Genomic DNA, 17,828 nt, shown 5'->3' with positions numbered 1-17,828 from the left:
TGATGTCAGGATCCCCCCAAAATGGGACTAACATTCAGGTCCCTGCTGTCAGAATCTGGACTACAGAGTATCTTGCAGAATAATAATTTTCTCCCCACCAAAGAAACAATGAAAGAAAAAAGACACACTGGTAAAGGTTGTAAAAATACCAGCAAAAGTTTTCTAAAAGTTGTGATGACCAAGAAAAAGTTATGATAACAATTTTGTTCACAATGTAGTACAAAATGGCAGGTGAGAGCACCAAGAATATTCACAACCATCCCATATTACAAAAAAGTACAAACACATATATGGAAAAAATGAGGCACTTATTACATATACACACACACATACACACACACATGCAAGCACGCGCACAAACACTGGGGAGAATACTGATAGTGAAGAAAGGAATAACATTGTCCAAAAAGAAATGTACTCATTACCTGACTTATGTAAGTATAACATCTCTGTATATCACCTTTATAATAACAATAAAGCCTGCACCAGTGGGTCAAGCCTGTGTTCCTACCTACTCAGGAGGCTGAGATCTAAGGATCGTGGTTCAAAGCCAGCCCAAGCAGGAAAGTTCGTGAGACTCCTATCTCCAATTAACCACCAGAAAACTGGAAGTGGTGCTGTGGCTCAAGTGGTAGAGCACCCACCTTCAGCTGAAGAGCTCAAGGACAGTGCCAGGCCCAGAGTTCAAACCCCAAACCCAAAAAATAAAAAAATTAAAATAAGATAAATAAAAGTTGTTACAGTGGCTTATGTCTGCAAACCTAGCTACTCAAGAGACTGAGATCTGAGGATCAAGGTTTGAAGCCCGCCCAGGCAGGAAAATCTGTGAGACTCTTATCTCTAACCCCCCCAAAACAGGAAGTAGATCTGTGACTCAACTGCTAAAGGCACTAGGCCTTTAGAAAAGAGCTCAGGGACAACGCCCTGGCCCTGAGTTCAAGTCCCAGGACTGTCATAAATTAATTAATTAATTAATTAATAGATACACTGTTTCCCTGGTAAACAATCACCACTCTGGTCCTGAGGCAGATCACACACCTCAGTGTTTACTTTTCTGATAGGGAGGAATCGGGGATGATTTCTGTCATATGGGTTAAAATAATTTCCACTCTTAAGTCCTTCCTGAACAACACATCTTTCACTTCTTTAGCAGGACCAACCACGTGCCAAATTGTGGAGAAAGACAGTAAGGTAAAACTCTGCTAATAAAAAAGTATTTTCCACCAGTGAATCATGTCTGGAATCCTAGCTACTGAGAGGCTGAGATCTGGGGATCACATTTGAAGCCAGCCCAGGCAGGAAATCCCCATGAGACTCTTTTCTCCAATTAACCACTCAAAAAACAGAAAAAGTGGAGCTCTGGAATACAAGAGCTCAGGAACAGTGCCCAGGCCCTGACTTCAAGCCCCATAACCAAAAAAAAAAAAAAAAACAAGTATTTTCCCCACAAAAAAGAAATGAACAGTGAGCTAGAAATTGTTGCCTAATTCCTACTACAGGATGCAAAGATCCACACATGAAACAAAATCTATAGGAAAGATTTTAAGTATTAACCTGCCTAAGCTCCTATAAGCTTTCTTCAGATGGCCTCATAAATCACATTGCAGTGGATCCTAGCAAGTGTCAGTCCCTAAATGGCTGCTGCTGGCCATAAGCACTTTGGGGTAACTTAGGGTTGACTGCAGTAGTTAGTGGGGGGACAGAGCATCCCCAAATGATACATAAAACAGAAATGATTCCTTTTAACATCAAGGAACAGATAGAAGACTAGTACATGAAAGAGAAGACACAAAAAATTCGTTAAAGAAATGAAGTTTCAGACAGGAGTAAAAATTATTTTTGGCTTCCCTAACTAAAAACAAGCTTTATAATGCTAGGGATCCTTCCCAAATCTTTGCCTCTGGGTGCTGAACGCTGGAGCCCAGGCCCAAGGCCAACAGGCAACTAGAATAACCAGCCTCCAGGAGAGGGTCCTCAGCTCCTGTTAGTCCCTTTGCCAGGTCAAGAGAACTGAGGAACCTGATGCTGTATGAGCAGTGCACACACAAGAAGCACTGGGAATCTCCTGCAACTGATTTCTCAAAGCAAGACTAAATTACAGTGAACAGCAAGCTAGGCACTGATGGGCTCACACCTGTAATCCCAAGCTTTTCAGGAGGCTGAGATTTGAGGATTGCAGTTTGAGGCAAGCTTTGGCAAAAGTCCAGGCGTCTCCAATGGACCAGCAAAAATGTCGGAAGTGGAGGTGTGAGGCAAGTGGTCTAGTGTCAGTCCTGGGCACAAAGAGCTGAGGAACAGGACTCAGTTTCTGAGTTCAAGCCCCAGCCTCAGCATAAAGCAAAAAAATACGTAACCGGGCTCAATGTGGACTTTGAGGACAATGACTCAGCCTCCATTCTCCATTGTCCCAGCTTACTAGAGCCTCCCTTCCTGGCACTGCTGATTTCTACCTCCACACTCACAAAAGCAGTGGAATTCAGGAGAGGGGGAGGGGTCTGTTAGTTTAGCTTAAACCTAAGTCACAGCGGCACTTTGCATCATGACAGCTCTCTAAACAGCTGGGATCTGACTTGTTCAGTTGGCCATCAAAGCCACCTGCCCGCCAACATTACACACTGACCAAAATGGGAAAATGACACACCTTTGTCAACATAAGAGCCTTTTAAAATCGCTTCTGCCAGCTGCTCACAGCTGACCCTCCAGCATCCACTTCAGAGCTACTCAGCTGCCACATTGGCCACGCAGGAAGAAGACTCAGCCCACCCAGAGAAAGTACTGGAAACAGGTAAGGGGTCAAAAGGCCCTCTCAGTCACTCCTTGGTAACAACCTAGAGAAACTACAATTCTTAAAGAGGGGGCAAAATGTCCAAAGCAGCCAGCAAATGAGTTTCTGCCAGGTAAGGCCTGGTTCTCCTCAGCTATAGCTAGGCAAGGAAAAAACCCTTATTGCTCCCCACCCTGGCAAAGGGGTCTGTTTTTGTCTTCTGAAGGGCACTAGGCTGGCAGGCAAGCTTCCTCTACCCAAAGTGACAGAGCCAAGCCACCAACACACCCAGGACAAACCTAGGCCCACCAGGGCCCTCCCTCCCTAGACCCTTTGGATTTTGGGGGGTTGTTTTTGTCCTTGTCTTTCTTTGCTGACAATGCTGGGGCTTTGAACTCAGGACCTCACTTAACTGATCTCACTTAACTGGCTCATGGTTGGTGCTCTACCACTTAAGCCTCAGTTCCATTTCAGGCTTTTCGGTGGTTAATTCAAGACCAGAGTCTCAAGGACTTCCTGGGCTGGCTTCAAACCTCCATCATTAGATCTCAGCCTCCCAAAGAATTACAGGCATGATCATCTGGGCCCAGCCCTTTGAATGGCTTTCCTTCCTTCTTTGCCTGAAGGGCAATGGATTTAACTTAGTTTTCAAACCATAAAAGCAAATCTGACTCCATCTACCTGAAAGTACTCAGACCTAAAAAAAAAACAAAAAACAAAAAAACCACAGTGGTTGGATAAATGTCCCTTTTCTCCATTTGTCTCAAATTAGGCTCTTGCCACACTGAAGCTAGATACATGCCCATAACAATAACTTGAAGCTAGAATCCGGGCCATGAAGACAAAGGCTAGAAAACCTAGCCTCTCCCTCAATGCACTGAAAAACCAGACATGGCTTTAGCCTCAATTTCCTACAGAATTGCTTTTGAGGCCTTAGGACAGAAGAACTTGAACAATTTTGACCTTTTTCATTTCCCTAGTAATATGTTTTATTTACCACCTTAGATCCTTACTTAAAGTTACAGGCAACCCTCAGTTTTTATTTATTTATTTTTTTTTTTTGCCAGTCCTAGGCTGTGAACTCAGGGCCTGAGCACTGTGCCTGGCTTCTTTTTTTTTTTTTTTTTTTTTTTTTTGCTCAAGGCTAGCACTTTGCCATTTGAGCCACAGTGCCACTTCTGGACATTTTCTGTATATGTGGTGCTGAGGAATCGAACCCAGGGCCTCATGTATACAAGGCAAGCACTCTTGCCACTAGGCCATATTCCCAGCCCCAACCCTCAGTTTTTAAAACACCATCTTTTTTTACAACCCACAGTCTACCTTTATACGAGGCAAGCACTCTACCACTAGACCATATTCCCAGCCAACAGTCTGCCTTTAACATGCAACCTTTGTTAAAAATATAACCAAAGATTTTTTCCCTTGTTAAATTGAATCACATATTTCATTAAAAAAAAAAGTTCCAAAGAATTGAGAAAGAGATATATGCAATGATTTTCACCAGTTGAAATATTTTGCTTTGACTATTTAATGTTTGATTGTGTACATCCAGTTCTGTGGTTCCTCACACCTCAGGGCATCATTTCAGCTTCACCTAGGGCCCCTTCTGCAAAAACACAAATTTTCCTGCTCTGCATTTAAGAGATGGACTCCAGGGAGGGGCCATGGAATCTGTAGCCACCTCAAGCAATCCCAAGACAAAACAAGATGTAACATACAATTACTAAGTAAATAGGGACTGAAATACCAGTGTTTGGTCCTAAACTAGTCTTAGCATAAAGCTAAGTAGGACTTGGAAACACAGTCCTCCCTGAGGGATGGGTGTAATGCTCAGTAAGGGAACATCTCAGGATTCCATCCCTGGCAAGATAAAACCTAAGCTTAAAAAAAACAAAACAAACAAACAAGGGGCTGGGAATGTGGCTTAGTGGTAGAGTGTTTGCCTCATATACATGAAGTCATGGGTTCAATTCCTCAGCACCACATAAACAGAAAAGGCTGGAAGTGGTACTGTGGTTCAAGAGGTAGAGTGCTAGCCTTGAGCACAACAAAAGAAGCCAGGGACAGATCTCAGGCCCTGAGTCCAACCCCCCACGCACCCCAGGAATGGCCAAAAAGGGGGGATGGGGCTGTTGGATGATAGTAATCTTAGCTACTCAGGAGGCTGAGATCTGATTATCATAGTTCCTCACCAGCCCCTGGCTGTAAGAGTCTGTGAGACTCTCCTCTCCAATTAATCACACACACACACACACACACACACACACACACACACACACACACACACACGAAAACAGAAGTGGAGCTGTGGCTCAAGTGAGTGTTGGCCTTGATCACAAAAGCTTAGAAACAATACCCAGGCCCTGAGTTCAAGCCCCAGGACCAGCACAAAAATAGACTGGTAAACATTAAGAAATGTTCCTTAACTAAAGAAAAAGTTTTAGTTGCCACTTCACAGAAACTATGCAATCTTCACAAAAACTTTGTATCTCCTTCTGAGGCAACATACACGACCCTCAAATTTGCCATGTGACAGAAATAAGCCTGGGTATAATAATGGTGGCACAAGGTTTCCCAGAAAGTATTCATCTGACTGAATGCAGAATAGCCCAGAATACATTAGGAAACAGAGTTCTACAATAAGCAGAGCAGCTTCAGCAGGGCCTGGGGACCTCCTGAGCCAGGCACCTCTGCAAGATTTCCTGAACCTTCCTGAATATATATATATATATATATATATATATATATATATATATATATACATATATATGTATATATATATATATTTCTCTCTCAGTCACACACACACACAATCTAAAGCTCTTCAAATCGTCTTTCCTGGGGTTAATTTAACCACAAAAATTGGAGTGTTCTTAATTAAGAGATTGGTGATGTACTTAAATTTGTCATTTGGTTGAGTATAAATGTAATTTCCCCTAAAAACTATTCTTGGGTCACAACTAGATTGCTGTACTGCCAGATAAGATAAAATTTCAGATAACTCCTAGAAAGCATAAGATAACTCCTAGAACCCATCAATTGGTTTGGACACTCACCCCTGAGGCTGTTGGTTGTGTTGAAGGGGAAGTATTTTTGCTGCAGTCGTCTGAGTTAGAAGAGGTGGAAGTTGGAGTCATGGGAACAGGATTGTTGCTATTACCTGAAAAATCAAAGAGAATTGTGTAACTATGTGTATCTACTGTTAAAGTTGGCAAAAAAAATTCTTACAATCAAATGGCATTTTATTATTACATTTACCAGAGCAAGTCTTGGACTTATTTATGTTTTTAGGTTTTCGTTTTCTGGTTTGAATTCCCTCTTTTTTCATAGCAAGTGGTCGAGGCACCTAAAAAATGTTCGAAGGACAAATGTTTAGTAAATACTGTACAAAGCAAAACCAAACCAAAGACACTGATACTGAAGCTCCTCATTTAGCACTGCTTGGAGACAGGTATGGTAGCACACACACAGAATCCCAGCACTGAAGCTGAAAAATTTTGAGTCTTACACACTCTGGGCTTAGAGATAGGGTAAATAAATAGTTTGCCTCAAACAAAAGAACTGGACATGAATTTTAGACCTATTTCTATGAATATTTAATAGATTCTGCATATACAAAGACTATACTTTCCCCATCAAGTAAGTGCAGATTCCTTCAGAGAATAATTGATTTCCCAAAGAAATTTTTTTTTCACTTAAGGCTCATTGTTTGAAATAAACATTTACTGGGTGGTTGGATTATTATTGCTGGATGAAGTCTTTAGTCAAAAGAGATCATGTGTTCTTCCTGGAACACAATTATGTTTTTTGTAAGATCTAGATGTTTATATAATATTTTATGCAATCTTTTATACTAAGGTACAGAATTTTTTGAGCTAAAACTACCCAATGTCTCACTCCTTTGTACAAATAAACTGGCATTCAAAAAACTTTAATCTCTATAGTAGTTAATGTACATTTTCCAGTTGGTTTCTTTTTTTAATGGTTGTCAGTTCCAAGATGCTCATTTCCACACTTCTAAAACTGGAATGTGTCTTAACCGTGGGCATTTATGATCGTTTCTCCAGGCAATAGTTGTGTTTATTACTGATTTGTAACCATTTTGTATATGAAGAACATCTTTGGTTGAATAAGATAATATACCATCTTCCAGTTCTTCACTTCCATATGCTTGGCATTTGCTGGGTGGTTTTGTAACAGAAATTGTACCAGCCGGATCCTAAACGTCTACATTATACTCATGAATAGAGTAAGAGACGCACCCCATGGAGTTTCATGTACAGTCCACAAGCGTTGCACACGGGTTCACCCTCCGAGTTTCTGCGCCACAAGGTGGTGGTTGTGGTGTGACAGTTGGCACAGGACAATCCAAGCCGCCGTGATGAAGGCTAGGAAAATCCATAAGTGAATGATTACCGATTTGGGTCATGTGATATGCTACACATATAAGATATCACGTCCCCATCCTCAATAAAACATGTTGCTGGTTTGCCATAAATAAGATGTCCCTTAAGAAAAACATCTGAAGTCTAATTAGGTTGACTTTCCTGGACCCAGAAACTTCCTGAGGACCTTATTACATGCTAGATCCCACACATTTGATTTACATCATAGCCTGTTACTGTAGAATACAGAATGCTCTAGAAGCATGCTTGTAGAGTTTCCACTTTGGTTTCTTCTCAAGAAATTAGTTTCACATTTACTGATCTTACCCTTTTAGGGGAAAATTAGACTTTCTTAAATCTAGACACATAGTTACAGTCTGAAACATAGCAGAATAACCTACCAGACACTTAAGCGTCTCTCTAATCTAATCCCCTGTTCTGCTGTCTTACACGGAGTCAAGAAATAGTCACACACCATCAATGTGCCACATGGCTTTGCAGTCTCTACCTGAAAACTGAAGATAGCCAGGTCTATTTCTCAGGTGTATGTAGGGAAATCACCCCAGAACACTTAGGGGCTCGTGAAGAGGAGCAGCAACAAAAGAGCTCGCCCACAATTATCAGTCCTAGTGACTGCTGCCTGGATTTGTGCTTAGCCCTTTTATGACAGACAAGCAAATTCCTTCAACACTAGCTAGCATGCATGGCTTTATACACCAATACTCATTTTATTTGCCCTGTTGGTATGATAGCTCAAGTTTTCTACATATCAATGGTTAGCTGAAATTATGGCTAATTCCATAGGACAGGTTACTTCATTTGGTAATATTTCTATTTCTATCTTCCTTAACACCTATAACATCCTTTAAATCAATGCATATGAACTTTTAAAACAGTAATTTTTTTTCCTCAAAATGGCATAACATTCATTTTTAAATGACCAATTGAAATTCTTTTTTAGATTACTTTAAAAATTGTTCCATGATATCCATTTTAAAAGAAAAAGTACTAGGAAAAAATCAGAGGACAAAGACAATTTTATAAAATACGGAATAAGAAATGATTTAAAAATGGAGAAAATACAAACTGGGCATATGTTGGTTATTTGATTATCAGGACAGATTTCCAAATGCTTTGGTGAAAATCTAAATGATGAAATCCAGATTTTACATTTATGTTCACATCCAGCTAGCATCATTCTCTAGAAGCAAGTTGTAAAGGCAAGGTAAGCCTTTTAACATCATTTCTGAGAAGTCAGGCGCTAACTTAGCACCCGACCCAAATGCTTAGAATGATGAAAATGAATATGCTTGGCTGATAGGTGAACTCTTTAAGGAAGTGCTTTGCTAAAATGACTTTTTAAAGAATTAGCAAAACCTTATACATCAAGGCTTTCCCTCTCCCTCCTTCCCCTTTTCTGTGGCTAAAAGATAATAATTTTCTAGGCAAGCACTCTTTTGTCTCCACAAGCATTAAATCAATCTAGGAGAGACAGGAAGATTCATTTCATAAACAGGACATTTATGACAGTTTCCAGTGGAATTTGAAGCCAATACGAAGCAAACTTGTTATCAGAAGTTGCCATTATAACAAAGAACTTTATGACTGCCAACTTCGGATCATAAGTGAAGCCAGTCCTCATAAACATGTGAAATGAAGGTGAACGAGTTATAAAAGTTGCCTATAACAAGTGATCTCAGTTATATTCCTCACTGACAAGGACTTCAATAAGTCTAAATTCACATTGATTGGTTCTGTACTGCTGGCTAAACAAACTGGAGTTCAATATTCTGTTTCTGAAAACCAAGCCAGATTCATCAAAACCATAAATAAGAAGCCCACAAGAACTAATTGTCAGTGACACACCCTATAATTGGTACAATTTATAATTCATTTACAAAGCATACTGGCTGACCTTGGTTACAGCCAAGACACCTGCCACACAAACAGAACTAATGAATTCAAAAACGTAAAGAAAAAAATGGCTTTCTTGATACCAACAACTATTTTCACTGTACAAAATGTACAAAATAAATGTCAATGTACAAAATAAATGGCAGTATCTAAATATAAATAAACGTAAGTAGACATTATTTATAATTCAATTAGAACCCAAATTGCTACTAATACAGCACATTTTTGCTTAGTACTGAGGGAAGATGTTACTTTTCAAATCTCAGCACTGCACTCAAAGTGCTTTTCAAAAATAATAATTCCATTGTTCAAACATTGTCTGCTTCATGAAAACAAGAAACTCCCTTGGAATATTTTCTAACTACTCTTTTTTTAGTATGATACATATAAGAATACTGAAAAACAGTTGGATGTAGTGGGCATTCTCCTGTTGTCCATCCACTCAGGTAAAGAATACCCAAGAGTTCAAGGCCAGCCTGAGCTACTCAACCAGACTGGGTCTCAATGAACGAAAAAGAATAATGAAAACCACAGGGAGTCACACACTGTAGTTAAAGGTATCTAAAGAGAATTCAAAGCTGTGGGGGATTCTAACAAGTTTAAGGCACAAACATCCATTAAATTAACCTCACTCTCCCCCTCCCCATTTTAAATGCATTAAAAACAAAACAACCATAAAACTAATTGCTTCTCTTTAAGGTGTCAGACTTACATTGTGATGCAATTATTTCACTTTAATCTACTTAACACAATTATGTGCATAGCATTTGTTCTGCTAATTGGAGTGAAACAAATAAATTACTTGAATACTTAAGATGTCTGGCATCTAACTGTAAAACCTTTTGCATTAAAAGGTATGTAGAGTATGAGTGTTTTGGCTAAACAAATGTTAGCCTAGAAGTGGAGTCCCTGAGAGCTTCGATGCAATGAGCAGGCAAAAATAATCCCAGAATAAAATCAGAACTCCTCTCCATATACTTAAAAACCATGGCAAAAATGTGTTTGAATTGATGAAAGTCCTTGATAGGAAACCATTCAGACGCCACATTTTCTCAAACTCTGTGGTTCTCTGAACTCAACAGATTTCAAAATAAAATCGAGGTTAGAGCACATTAATTTTCACCAGACTCAAGGGCAAATCAAAAGGCACTGGGGTCTAAAAACTGTTTCTCTGGTAGGGTAAATGAGTGAAGGAGGAGTACAGAGAAGTAAGGAGGATGACGCCAACCAAAGGAAGCCTGAGCCAGGCTGTGGGGTAGTAGAGGGAGCTTGGTGGTGCGCCCACAATGGAGCCTGGTTTCTTCTTTACTAAATTCTTGTGCATCCTTCCAGAACCTTTTCAGTGCACAAGCTAAGCCCATGTAGAGGTATGTAAATATAGACTTGCACGTTAACATCAGAAGCTCCTACTGCTTTATTCTGGGTCCCTTAAGGTGGCCCCTGCGCGGGGGTCAAGTTTGGGGAGAGAGGTGGAGAGGCTGTGTGGCCGGCCTCCCGCCCTGTGTGCCTTGGTGGCCTCCTCCCCGGTGGGGCACGGCGATCACACTCACCACGCGCTTCGGTGGCTTGATGAGGGGCCGGCTGAGGCCGTTCATCTTGCTGTAGAGGCCGCAGGCATTGCACAGGTAGTGGCCAGTGCCGTCCCGCCGCCATAGCGGCGTCTGGATGGAGCCGCAGTTCACGCACTCGCGGCTCTCGGGCAGGTCCTCCAGCAGGTCTGTGGTGGCAACCGGGAGGCAGACAGGGTAAGGCCCAGGTGCAGAAACCGGTACCTTTCCCAGAACCTCCTGCAGAGCTGGAGGCGCGCCCCAAGGAGCCCTTGCCCGTGCCCCTCAGACTGTGCTCCTCCCCACGCATCTGCCGCCATTTGTCTCCCACTCCCGCACCCCGGGTACCCCCAGAAGGCCCAGGGGAGCCGTGGGCAGTGCTGGAAGGGAATCTGAATCTTGGGTGAGCTCTGGGAAGGGAGTCAGCTCTGTCCCCTGGGCTTCGGACTATCTCCATCTTAATTACAATGTGCCACTTGCCAACCAGGCGCAGCGCACGAAATCATTAACCTGACTACCGACGCACAGGATGCCTTTTTTCAAACCCTTACCAAGTCGTTCTAGAGGGGTTTCTTTCCTTTTTACTATATAACTTTCCAATAAAACAAACAAAATAACCCCAGACAACCGAGAAACCAAAATTACCGTGTTTAAACACTTATCTAGCAAGAAGAAACTAGAGAAAAAAATTGTTCAGGTTTTCTTAAGAAAACGCTAAGCAGTATTAAACAGATGAAGTTTTGTTTGCATGCAGCAAGGATCTAACACTAAAATATTACGATCTCTTATCTGCAATCTTTCCTTACCAAATGTCCATGTTTTGTAGATTAACGAAATTACCAAGTCCTGTCCAAAAATAAAGCCATCTTCAGCTTTCCCATACAAAAAGTCTAATTCATGCTTTCAACTTTAAATGTGTTTAGCTGACACCATTCTAATTATTTGGTTCGTTTTTTTGAAATTCACAACTTCACAATTTTAAATAAAAGTAAAAGCTTAAAACAGTTATTTCCCCTCAAAGTTAAATATAAAATAAATGTAATCTCCCAAATTATTTAAGTACTATTAACCATAGACTAGGGGTGTGTGTCTCTATTTAGGGCTCTTTCTAGAGTATCTAAGTATTGTAATTTAGCATATTTTAAAGTAAATAAACATCACGCCTTAGGCTTTATTTGAACTTTAAAGTGTGACACAAACCTTCCTATTCTTTCTCCTCCTGCAGGCAATAGTTTGTGTCTACCATCAATAGCATGTTAGAGAGATTTACATAAAACTTTAGGGTTAAAATGCTTTTTAGTCCTTTAGAGACTTTAGTCACTAAGCAAAACATGTGTCCTTCCTAGTGTGTGTGTGGGGGGGGTTGTTTTATTTATTTATAGGTTTAAAAGAAACTAGCATCCTACTCAGGCTGGGTTCAAAGTTGTCAAGGGTATAATGCAGCTTACAACACATCACAAAGATTTATTCTTCTCTTCCCTAAAAGCTACTATTTATTGACCATGGTAAAGAAAAAATGCTCAGGACTTCAAGGACACTGAAGTTAAACAAGGTATTTGTCTTTGTTGTTGACTTTTAAAATGTTACCTATCAGAGCCCCTCTCCTCAGGGAGTGGGGCATTCCCTGGAAATCCCTGCCCTGAGACTGGCCTCCAAGCCTCCTTAACCTCAGTGGGAACAATAAACCAGGCTCCTGGGGGAACTGGAGTGAAAGCCCCATGTGGAAACTCCTTAGACCTCTGAAAGCCCAAAGGCAAAATTGGAAGTCCAATGTGAATGAAAAAATCTAGGAAATTTTGTTTCTTCAAGATAAAATTTCTTATTCTTTTTTTTAATCTCAGCATACCTACCAAGCAGCACGAAATCTAAACTCACAAATGAAAAAAATGTCTAGTGTTTTATTAAAATGATACATTTGACGGTGAGGGCTACAAACACCTACTACCCTAAGTGGCTAATCGGGGTGTCACTGGGGAGTGACAGGTTCCATCCAGGGTCCTAGTCCACTGAATGGAGAATGCTTAAGTGGGCATAAGGCCAGAGAATGAGGGGCTCTGAGGACCAGAGCTCATTTCAGGGTGAGACCATCCCACCCATATACCCGCATTCAATCAAAGAGAGGGTCAGAAAATGAGCTTGCAGAAGTCTTAATAAAGACGTTAATAAAGCACAGCATTTGAATTTCAGTTCCTGTGTTTGCTCACATCAATTAATTTGCTTCCCCCAAAAAAAGGGTTTGCTAAAAAATAGTATTATTATTACTAAAGCGAGAGGGAAGGAGTGACATTGTCCCAAAAAAGTACTCTACCTAACTTATGTAACTGTAACCCCTCTGTGCTTCACCTTTATAAACAATTTAGAAATTAAAAATGAAAATGAAAACAGATCTAGCTAGCAGCTGTCATTAGAACCTCTACGGGTCCTTTGAGCTCTTGCCCCAAATATTCATTTAGTGTTATAATTTCTGTTCCTTTACCACCTGCCCTATTTTTTTTTAACTTTGACTCTACAGTTTGTTCGTGTCATGCTCAGATGGTGTGAAAATAATTCGGCAAAAAGAGCAGACTAAATTTAAAACAAAGAGCAATTTTGACCCAGTCTCATCCTCTCCTCTAAAGATTTCTCTAACAGAATCTATCCCTAGCTTGCAATCCTGAGACAAGCTTCAAACCTAGGGGGCAAGGAATTTTGAAGTCAAGCAGAACTTAGGGGTCTCAAACCACACACATACATACACACACACACACACACACACACACACACACATCACAGCCTTTGACATTTCCCACTGGACCCCCAAACTAACAAAGGCCTTACACCCAACCACCAACTCCTTCTCCTTTTAAGATTCCTAGTCTGTCTCCCAGGCTTGAGACTCAAACCTAGGTCACTAAGCAATAGGCTAAGTGACAACCCATTGCTCTCAAGTCTCCCCCTCAATGATTACAAACAAGCTCCTTGCCCCAAGAAGGAAGATAAAGATATAACAGAGTGGGCTCAAAAGGGAGGAAATCTGTGAGGTAAGGCTAAGAACCCTTTATAGAAATGAAGTAGGACTGTTCTCCAGTCAGTGCCCTTTCCCTAGGTCACTAGCAAGGAGCCTTTTAAAATCACTTTTCTCACTTCTGGGCCACTGAGACTTCCAGTGTATCTAAACACATTTTACCTAACTCATCTAAGACTTGTGGCTCATGTCTCTGAATGGTATCTGGACTAATACTGGCAGGATCTAAGTTTCCAGTATCTAGGATCCCAGGAGACCCAGGAGAACCAACAGTGCTCCCTTCTTTCTCCCAGCCACTTCTGTGAGTCTGGGGTCTCTTTCAACCCCCCCTCCTCAAAATGAACAACAAAATTTTGTTTGTCCTTAGGGTAAGTTGCCTAATTGGGTGAAATATCAGAGAGACCTGCGAATGCACTCAACTCTAAAGCACACACAGCCCATACCTTCCCATCACAGCAGAAGCAAGAACTTCCCAAAATGAGATATTTTCAAGTAGTTAACCATTCTGTCTTCCCAGTGGACTCCAGAATGAAAGCATGGAAACTGGGCAAAAGCAGGAAGGACATAATGTGCACAGCTCCCAGACCTGGCCAGAAAGCAGCAGCCTCGACCTCTGCTAGCTCATGCCAAGCCCAAAGACCCCCACACCAGATGCCCTTTGGGCTAAATTCACTAAACTTACCAATCTAAATGTCTTTCTTTCATCTTTCCTTTCCATGTCTCCCTTGAGGGGAGACAACCGGATCCCTGGGTCTCACTCAGGCCCTTTACTGTCCTGTAATCTCTCCCAAGAAAACATACAACTCATCCTCGGAGAGTGAAGGTGGTTGAGCTTGTGTGTGCACGTGTGCACACCTGGGAAGAGGCTGGATCACGTGCTCCACATTCTGCCAAACTTACCCAAGAACAACCTCACTTTTCAACTCATCCATACCAGGGCCTGCGCTTGAGATCAGGCCCTGACAGCTCCCTTCCAACCTCATCTTTTTTCCCAGTTGCCTACCCTAGTTAATATTCATCAAGTCCCCCCGCGCGCACCCCCAAACTCCCTTCCCTCATTTACTCTTTCCTGGACAGTAACCTGAGACAGTTCACACGAGACAATCACGGCACTAATGCTGTGACTGGTGCCACCAACCCCCCAAAATCCATCATGAAAAACCTGAGAACACCGCCCGAGTTCAGTGGCTGCTCCATAGCCCCCCTGCACCACCCAAGGCATCTCCACCTTGCGGCGTGACTCTTACCTGCGCTGGGACCCCGAGGCACCGGGAGCGGGGCTCCCGCGCGGCTCTGGAGACTGTGCAGCACCGGGTTTTCGAAGGGCCCAGCAGGCCAGGCCGGCGTCAGAGGGGCACCCATGTAGGGCGGGTAAGGACTCGAGTGGTGGTGGTGGTGATGGTGGTACGTCCCGTTCAGCGGCCGCGCCGCCGTCAGCGAGCTGTACTGGTGCTCCCGGGCGCCCATGGCCGCTAGGCTGCCGCCGCTGCCGGCACCGCTGCTGCTTGCCGCCGCGTAGCCCCCGGGCTCCCGCGCCGCGCCGTTGGCCATAGGCGGGCTGGGTGAGTACGGGAACCGGGCCGAGGCGTGCGCCGCGGCCGACCCGGCCCCGCTAGGCCCCGCGGCCCCGCTGCCAGCCGCGCCGCCTCCGCCGCCGTACGGGGGACTGTCGGCCGAGGCCTGGGGCCAACCGGGGTGCGAGGCCGCGCCCCCCGCGTGGTTGGTGGGCGCGCCGCCTGCCCCCTGCAGGTACGGCAGGCCGGGCAACATGGAGCCCACGCGGGTGGTGGGCACGTAGACCGGGGAGCTGGCGGCCGCCGCAGCCGCGGCAGCGGCGGCCGCGGAGTGCACGAAGCCGCTGGGCGCGCCGTCGTACGCGGCTGGGCCCTGGCTGGAGAGGGCGGCGAGGGTCTGGTACATCTCCTCGGGCTGCTCCGGGGCGAAGGGACTCAGCTTGGCGCCCCGGCTGGACCACAGCAACTTGCTGGCGGTGGAGGCCTGGTCGATGTCACTGAAGAGCAAAAGGTCCTCCCAGCTCGACAGAGTGCTGCCGGGGCCCGCGACCCCGGGCACCGCGGGTCCGTGAGGAGCCCCGAAGGGGTGCGACGCGTAGGGGCTGAGGAGCAGCGAGCGGGCCGGGGGTCCCGCCACCGCCTCGCCGTCGTCCTGCGGCGTCCTGCAGAGACCGGCGGCGCAGGGCCCGAGTTCGGCACCCCGGGAGCCGGGAGACGACGTGGAGGAGAGGGGGGAAGGTGGCGTGGAGGGCTCCTGCGCAGCAAAGGGCCCCGAGTCTCCGGCGTCCGCAACCGCGAACCCGAAGCGCTTCGGCAGGCAGCAGCCGCTGTCAGTCAAGGCCATCCACCGTCCCGGGCCGCAGCAAGCAGACGTCTAACTCCTGAGACGGATGGGAAGAGAAAACAGAGACCTTTTAAGATGGGGAGAATTGAGTCCATCAAGAAGCCCCGGGGTCCTCGAAGGACCTGGACACCTTCCCTCTTGCCCTTCAGCCGCCTGCACAGCCCAGGTTCCCGCGCCCTTCCCGACCCACCCCGCGACAGCATCCTTCCTCCGCAGATCCCAGGGGCGACGGCGGAGCCGCCCCGGAGAGCCCCCTCCAGGCCCACGGCGCACAAAAGAGCAGCCCTCCCCACAGGCACTGTCGCCCCCTGCCCGTCCCCCATGGGTGCCCCTCTCCCGGAGCATGGCCTTCAGCGGAGGTCCCCCTCGCATGGGAATCGCAGCTTATCCCTGAAAACGAAACCGCAGCTTTTCATTAAAAAAAAAAAAAAAAAAAAAACTCCAAAGCGTTCTGGACGGGGCGTAACCAGATGGAATAAAAGCCCCCGAAGGTAATGCTGCTCAGCCCAAGGAAAGTGGGGGTGGCAAGGGATCAGAGATGGCAGCTCCGACCTGCTGCGTAGAGGTAGTGAGGGAAGCCGGCAGGGGCTGGAGTCCCCCTCCCGAAGGCTCGCCCGCGGGACGCACACCTAAGCCAAGGTCCGCGTCGGTAAGCCACCAGCACGCACGCCGGCCGGTCCACCCCGGCGCACCCCGCGGTCATCCCCAGCCACAGAAAGGCCGGACCGTTCCGGAATCCGACGTATCGGGGTGGAGCGGAGCGCAGCGCATAGGAGGGGGAAATGCAGGGGGGCGGGGGGGGGGGCGTGAGGCCACCCCAAAGGGGAGAGCAGGAAGAATGACAGGGAGACTTAGAGGGGGTGGGGAGGCAGCCAAATGCAGTGCACAGAGCCCCTTCGGGGTGGCTTTTCCAGATCGCCCCGGTTCATCGGAGATAACCACGCTAAAACGAATGCCCACACAGAGAGCGGGGCAAGATAGCGAGGAAGAAGTTTCTCCGCAGGCTGGACGATCGGCTCCCGCCCCTTGACGCCGAGATAACTCGGAGATAAGGCTGTGCACAGATAAGCACTTCGGGGAGAGGAAAAGGCACCAGAAGTGGCTATCCCGGGGAGTCGGGAGCCGCTGCTGCGCTCCGGGATACGAAAAAGGGAGGGCCACCCTGGGAGCCGGCCGAGGCCGGGAACGGGCCGGAAAGCCGGAGGCCGAGGGGGCCCGGGACGGGTTAGGAGTGCGAGGGAGGAGGCGGAGAGAGCAAGCACAGGGTGGAAAGCAGCCGAACCTCGGGCGAGCGCTGTGCCTGGAGAAGGGCCGTGGCGACGGGTGGGTGCTCCCGGGCGCGGAGAGAGGCCGAGGGCGCCGGCGGGAGAGCGGGAGTCCGGGGTCTGCGCTGCACGGCTGGTGAATAAAAAGGAGAGAGGAGGCGCCTCTTACTGCCCTGCCGGAAAACTGCAGCCTGCGCTCCTGATTGGACTCACCGAGCGCTAAACAAACAGCGCTAGCCGAAGGGTGCCAGGCTGTGGGTCGGAACTGCGCGGTGCGAGCTGCAGGGCGCGGAGGTGAAGAGAAGGAGGAGGGGGGAGGAGGGAGCGAGGGGAGGAGAGAAAAGAGGGTGGGGAGGGTACGGGTGGGGGAGGGGAGCGCGTCGCCAAGGCAGACAATGAGCTCCGAACAGACTGCGGGCGTGGGCCGAGCGGCTAGCGCCCTCCGGGGAGTGGGGTCGAATCCACCCAGGGGGCACGTCTAGCTCGGAGAAGTGGAGGGGAGGGACAAAGGCGACCGGACGCCCCACCTGGCTGGCGATCCACACCTATCCCAGCTGCGGGGCTCCCTCTCGCGCCCCCGGTTACGCA

The 17,828-nt window shown here is 46.1% G+C and overlaps 1 protein-coding gene across 2 annotated transcripts in view; it reads right to left on the bottom strand.

Annotated features, from left to right (window-relative positions):
• Nucleotides 1-17,502, bottom strand: part of Gata6 (GATA binding protein 6) — a 28,999-nt gene extending 11,497 nt beyond the window's left edge. Inside the window, exons 1-7 of one of the 2 annotated variants that reach the window (XM_048363488.1) lie at nt 17,258-17,502; nt 14,865-16,012; nt 10,617-10,783; nt 7,030-7,155; nt 6,026-6,113; nt 5,824-5,927; nt 4,201-4,642 (exon numbers count right to left, since the gene is read on the bottom strand). In XM_048363488.1, coding sequence (XP_048219445.1) covers nt 4,598-4,642; nt 5,824-5,927; nt 6,026-6,113; nt 7,030-7,155; nt 10,617-10,783; nt 14,865-15,975 — 1,641 coding nt within the window. In that variant the 5' untranslated portion in view covers nt 15,976-16,012; nt 17,258-17,502 and the 3' untranslated portion in view covers nt 4,201-4,597. Of the gene's footprint in view, nt 1-4,200; nt 4,643-5,823; nt 5,928-6,025; nt 6,114-7,029; nt 7,156-10,616; nt 10,784-14,864; nt 16,013-17,257 lie in introns of those variants that run through there. The other variant, XM_048363487.1, reaches the window with a different exon arrangement.
• Nucleotides 17,503-17,828: the final 326 nt, after the last annotated feature.

This window comes from Perognathus longimembris, chromosome 15 (genome assembly GCF_023159225.1).
Source record: "Perognathus longimembris pacificus isolate PPM17 chromosome 15, ASM2315922v1, whole genome shotgun sequence".
NCBI lineage: Eukaryota > Metazoa > Chordata > Mammalia > Rodentia > Heteromyidae > Perognathus > Perognathus longimembris.
The sequence above is the reverse complement of the archived record's forward strand: the minus strand, read 5'-3'. Positions and strand labels throughout refer to the sequence as shown.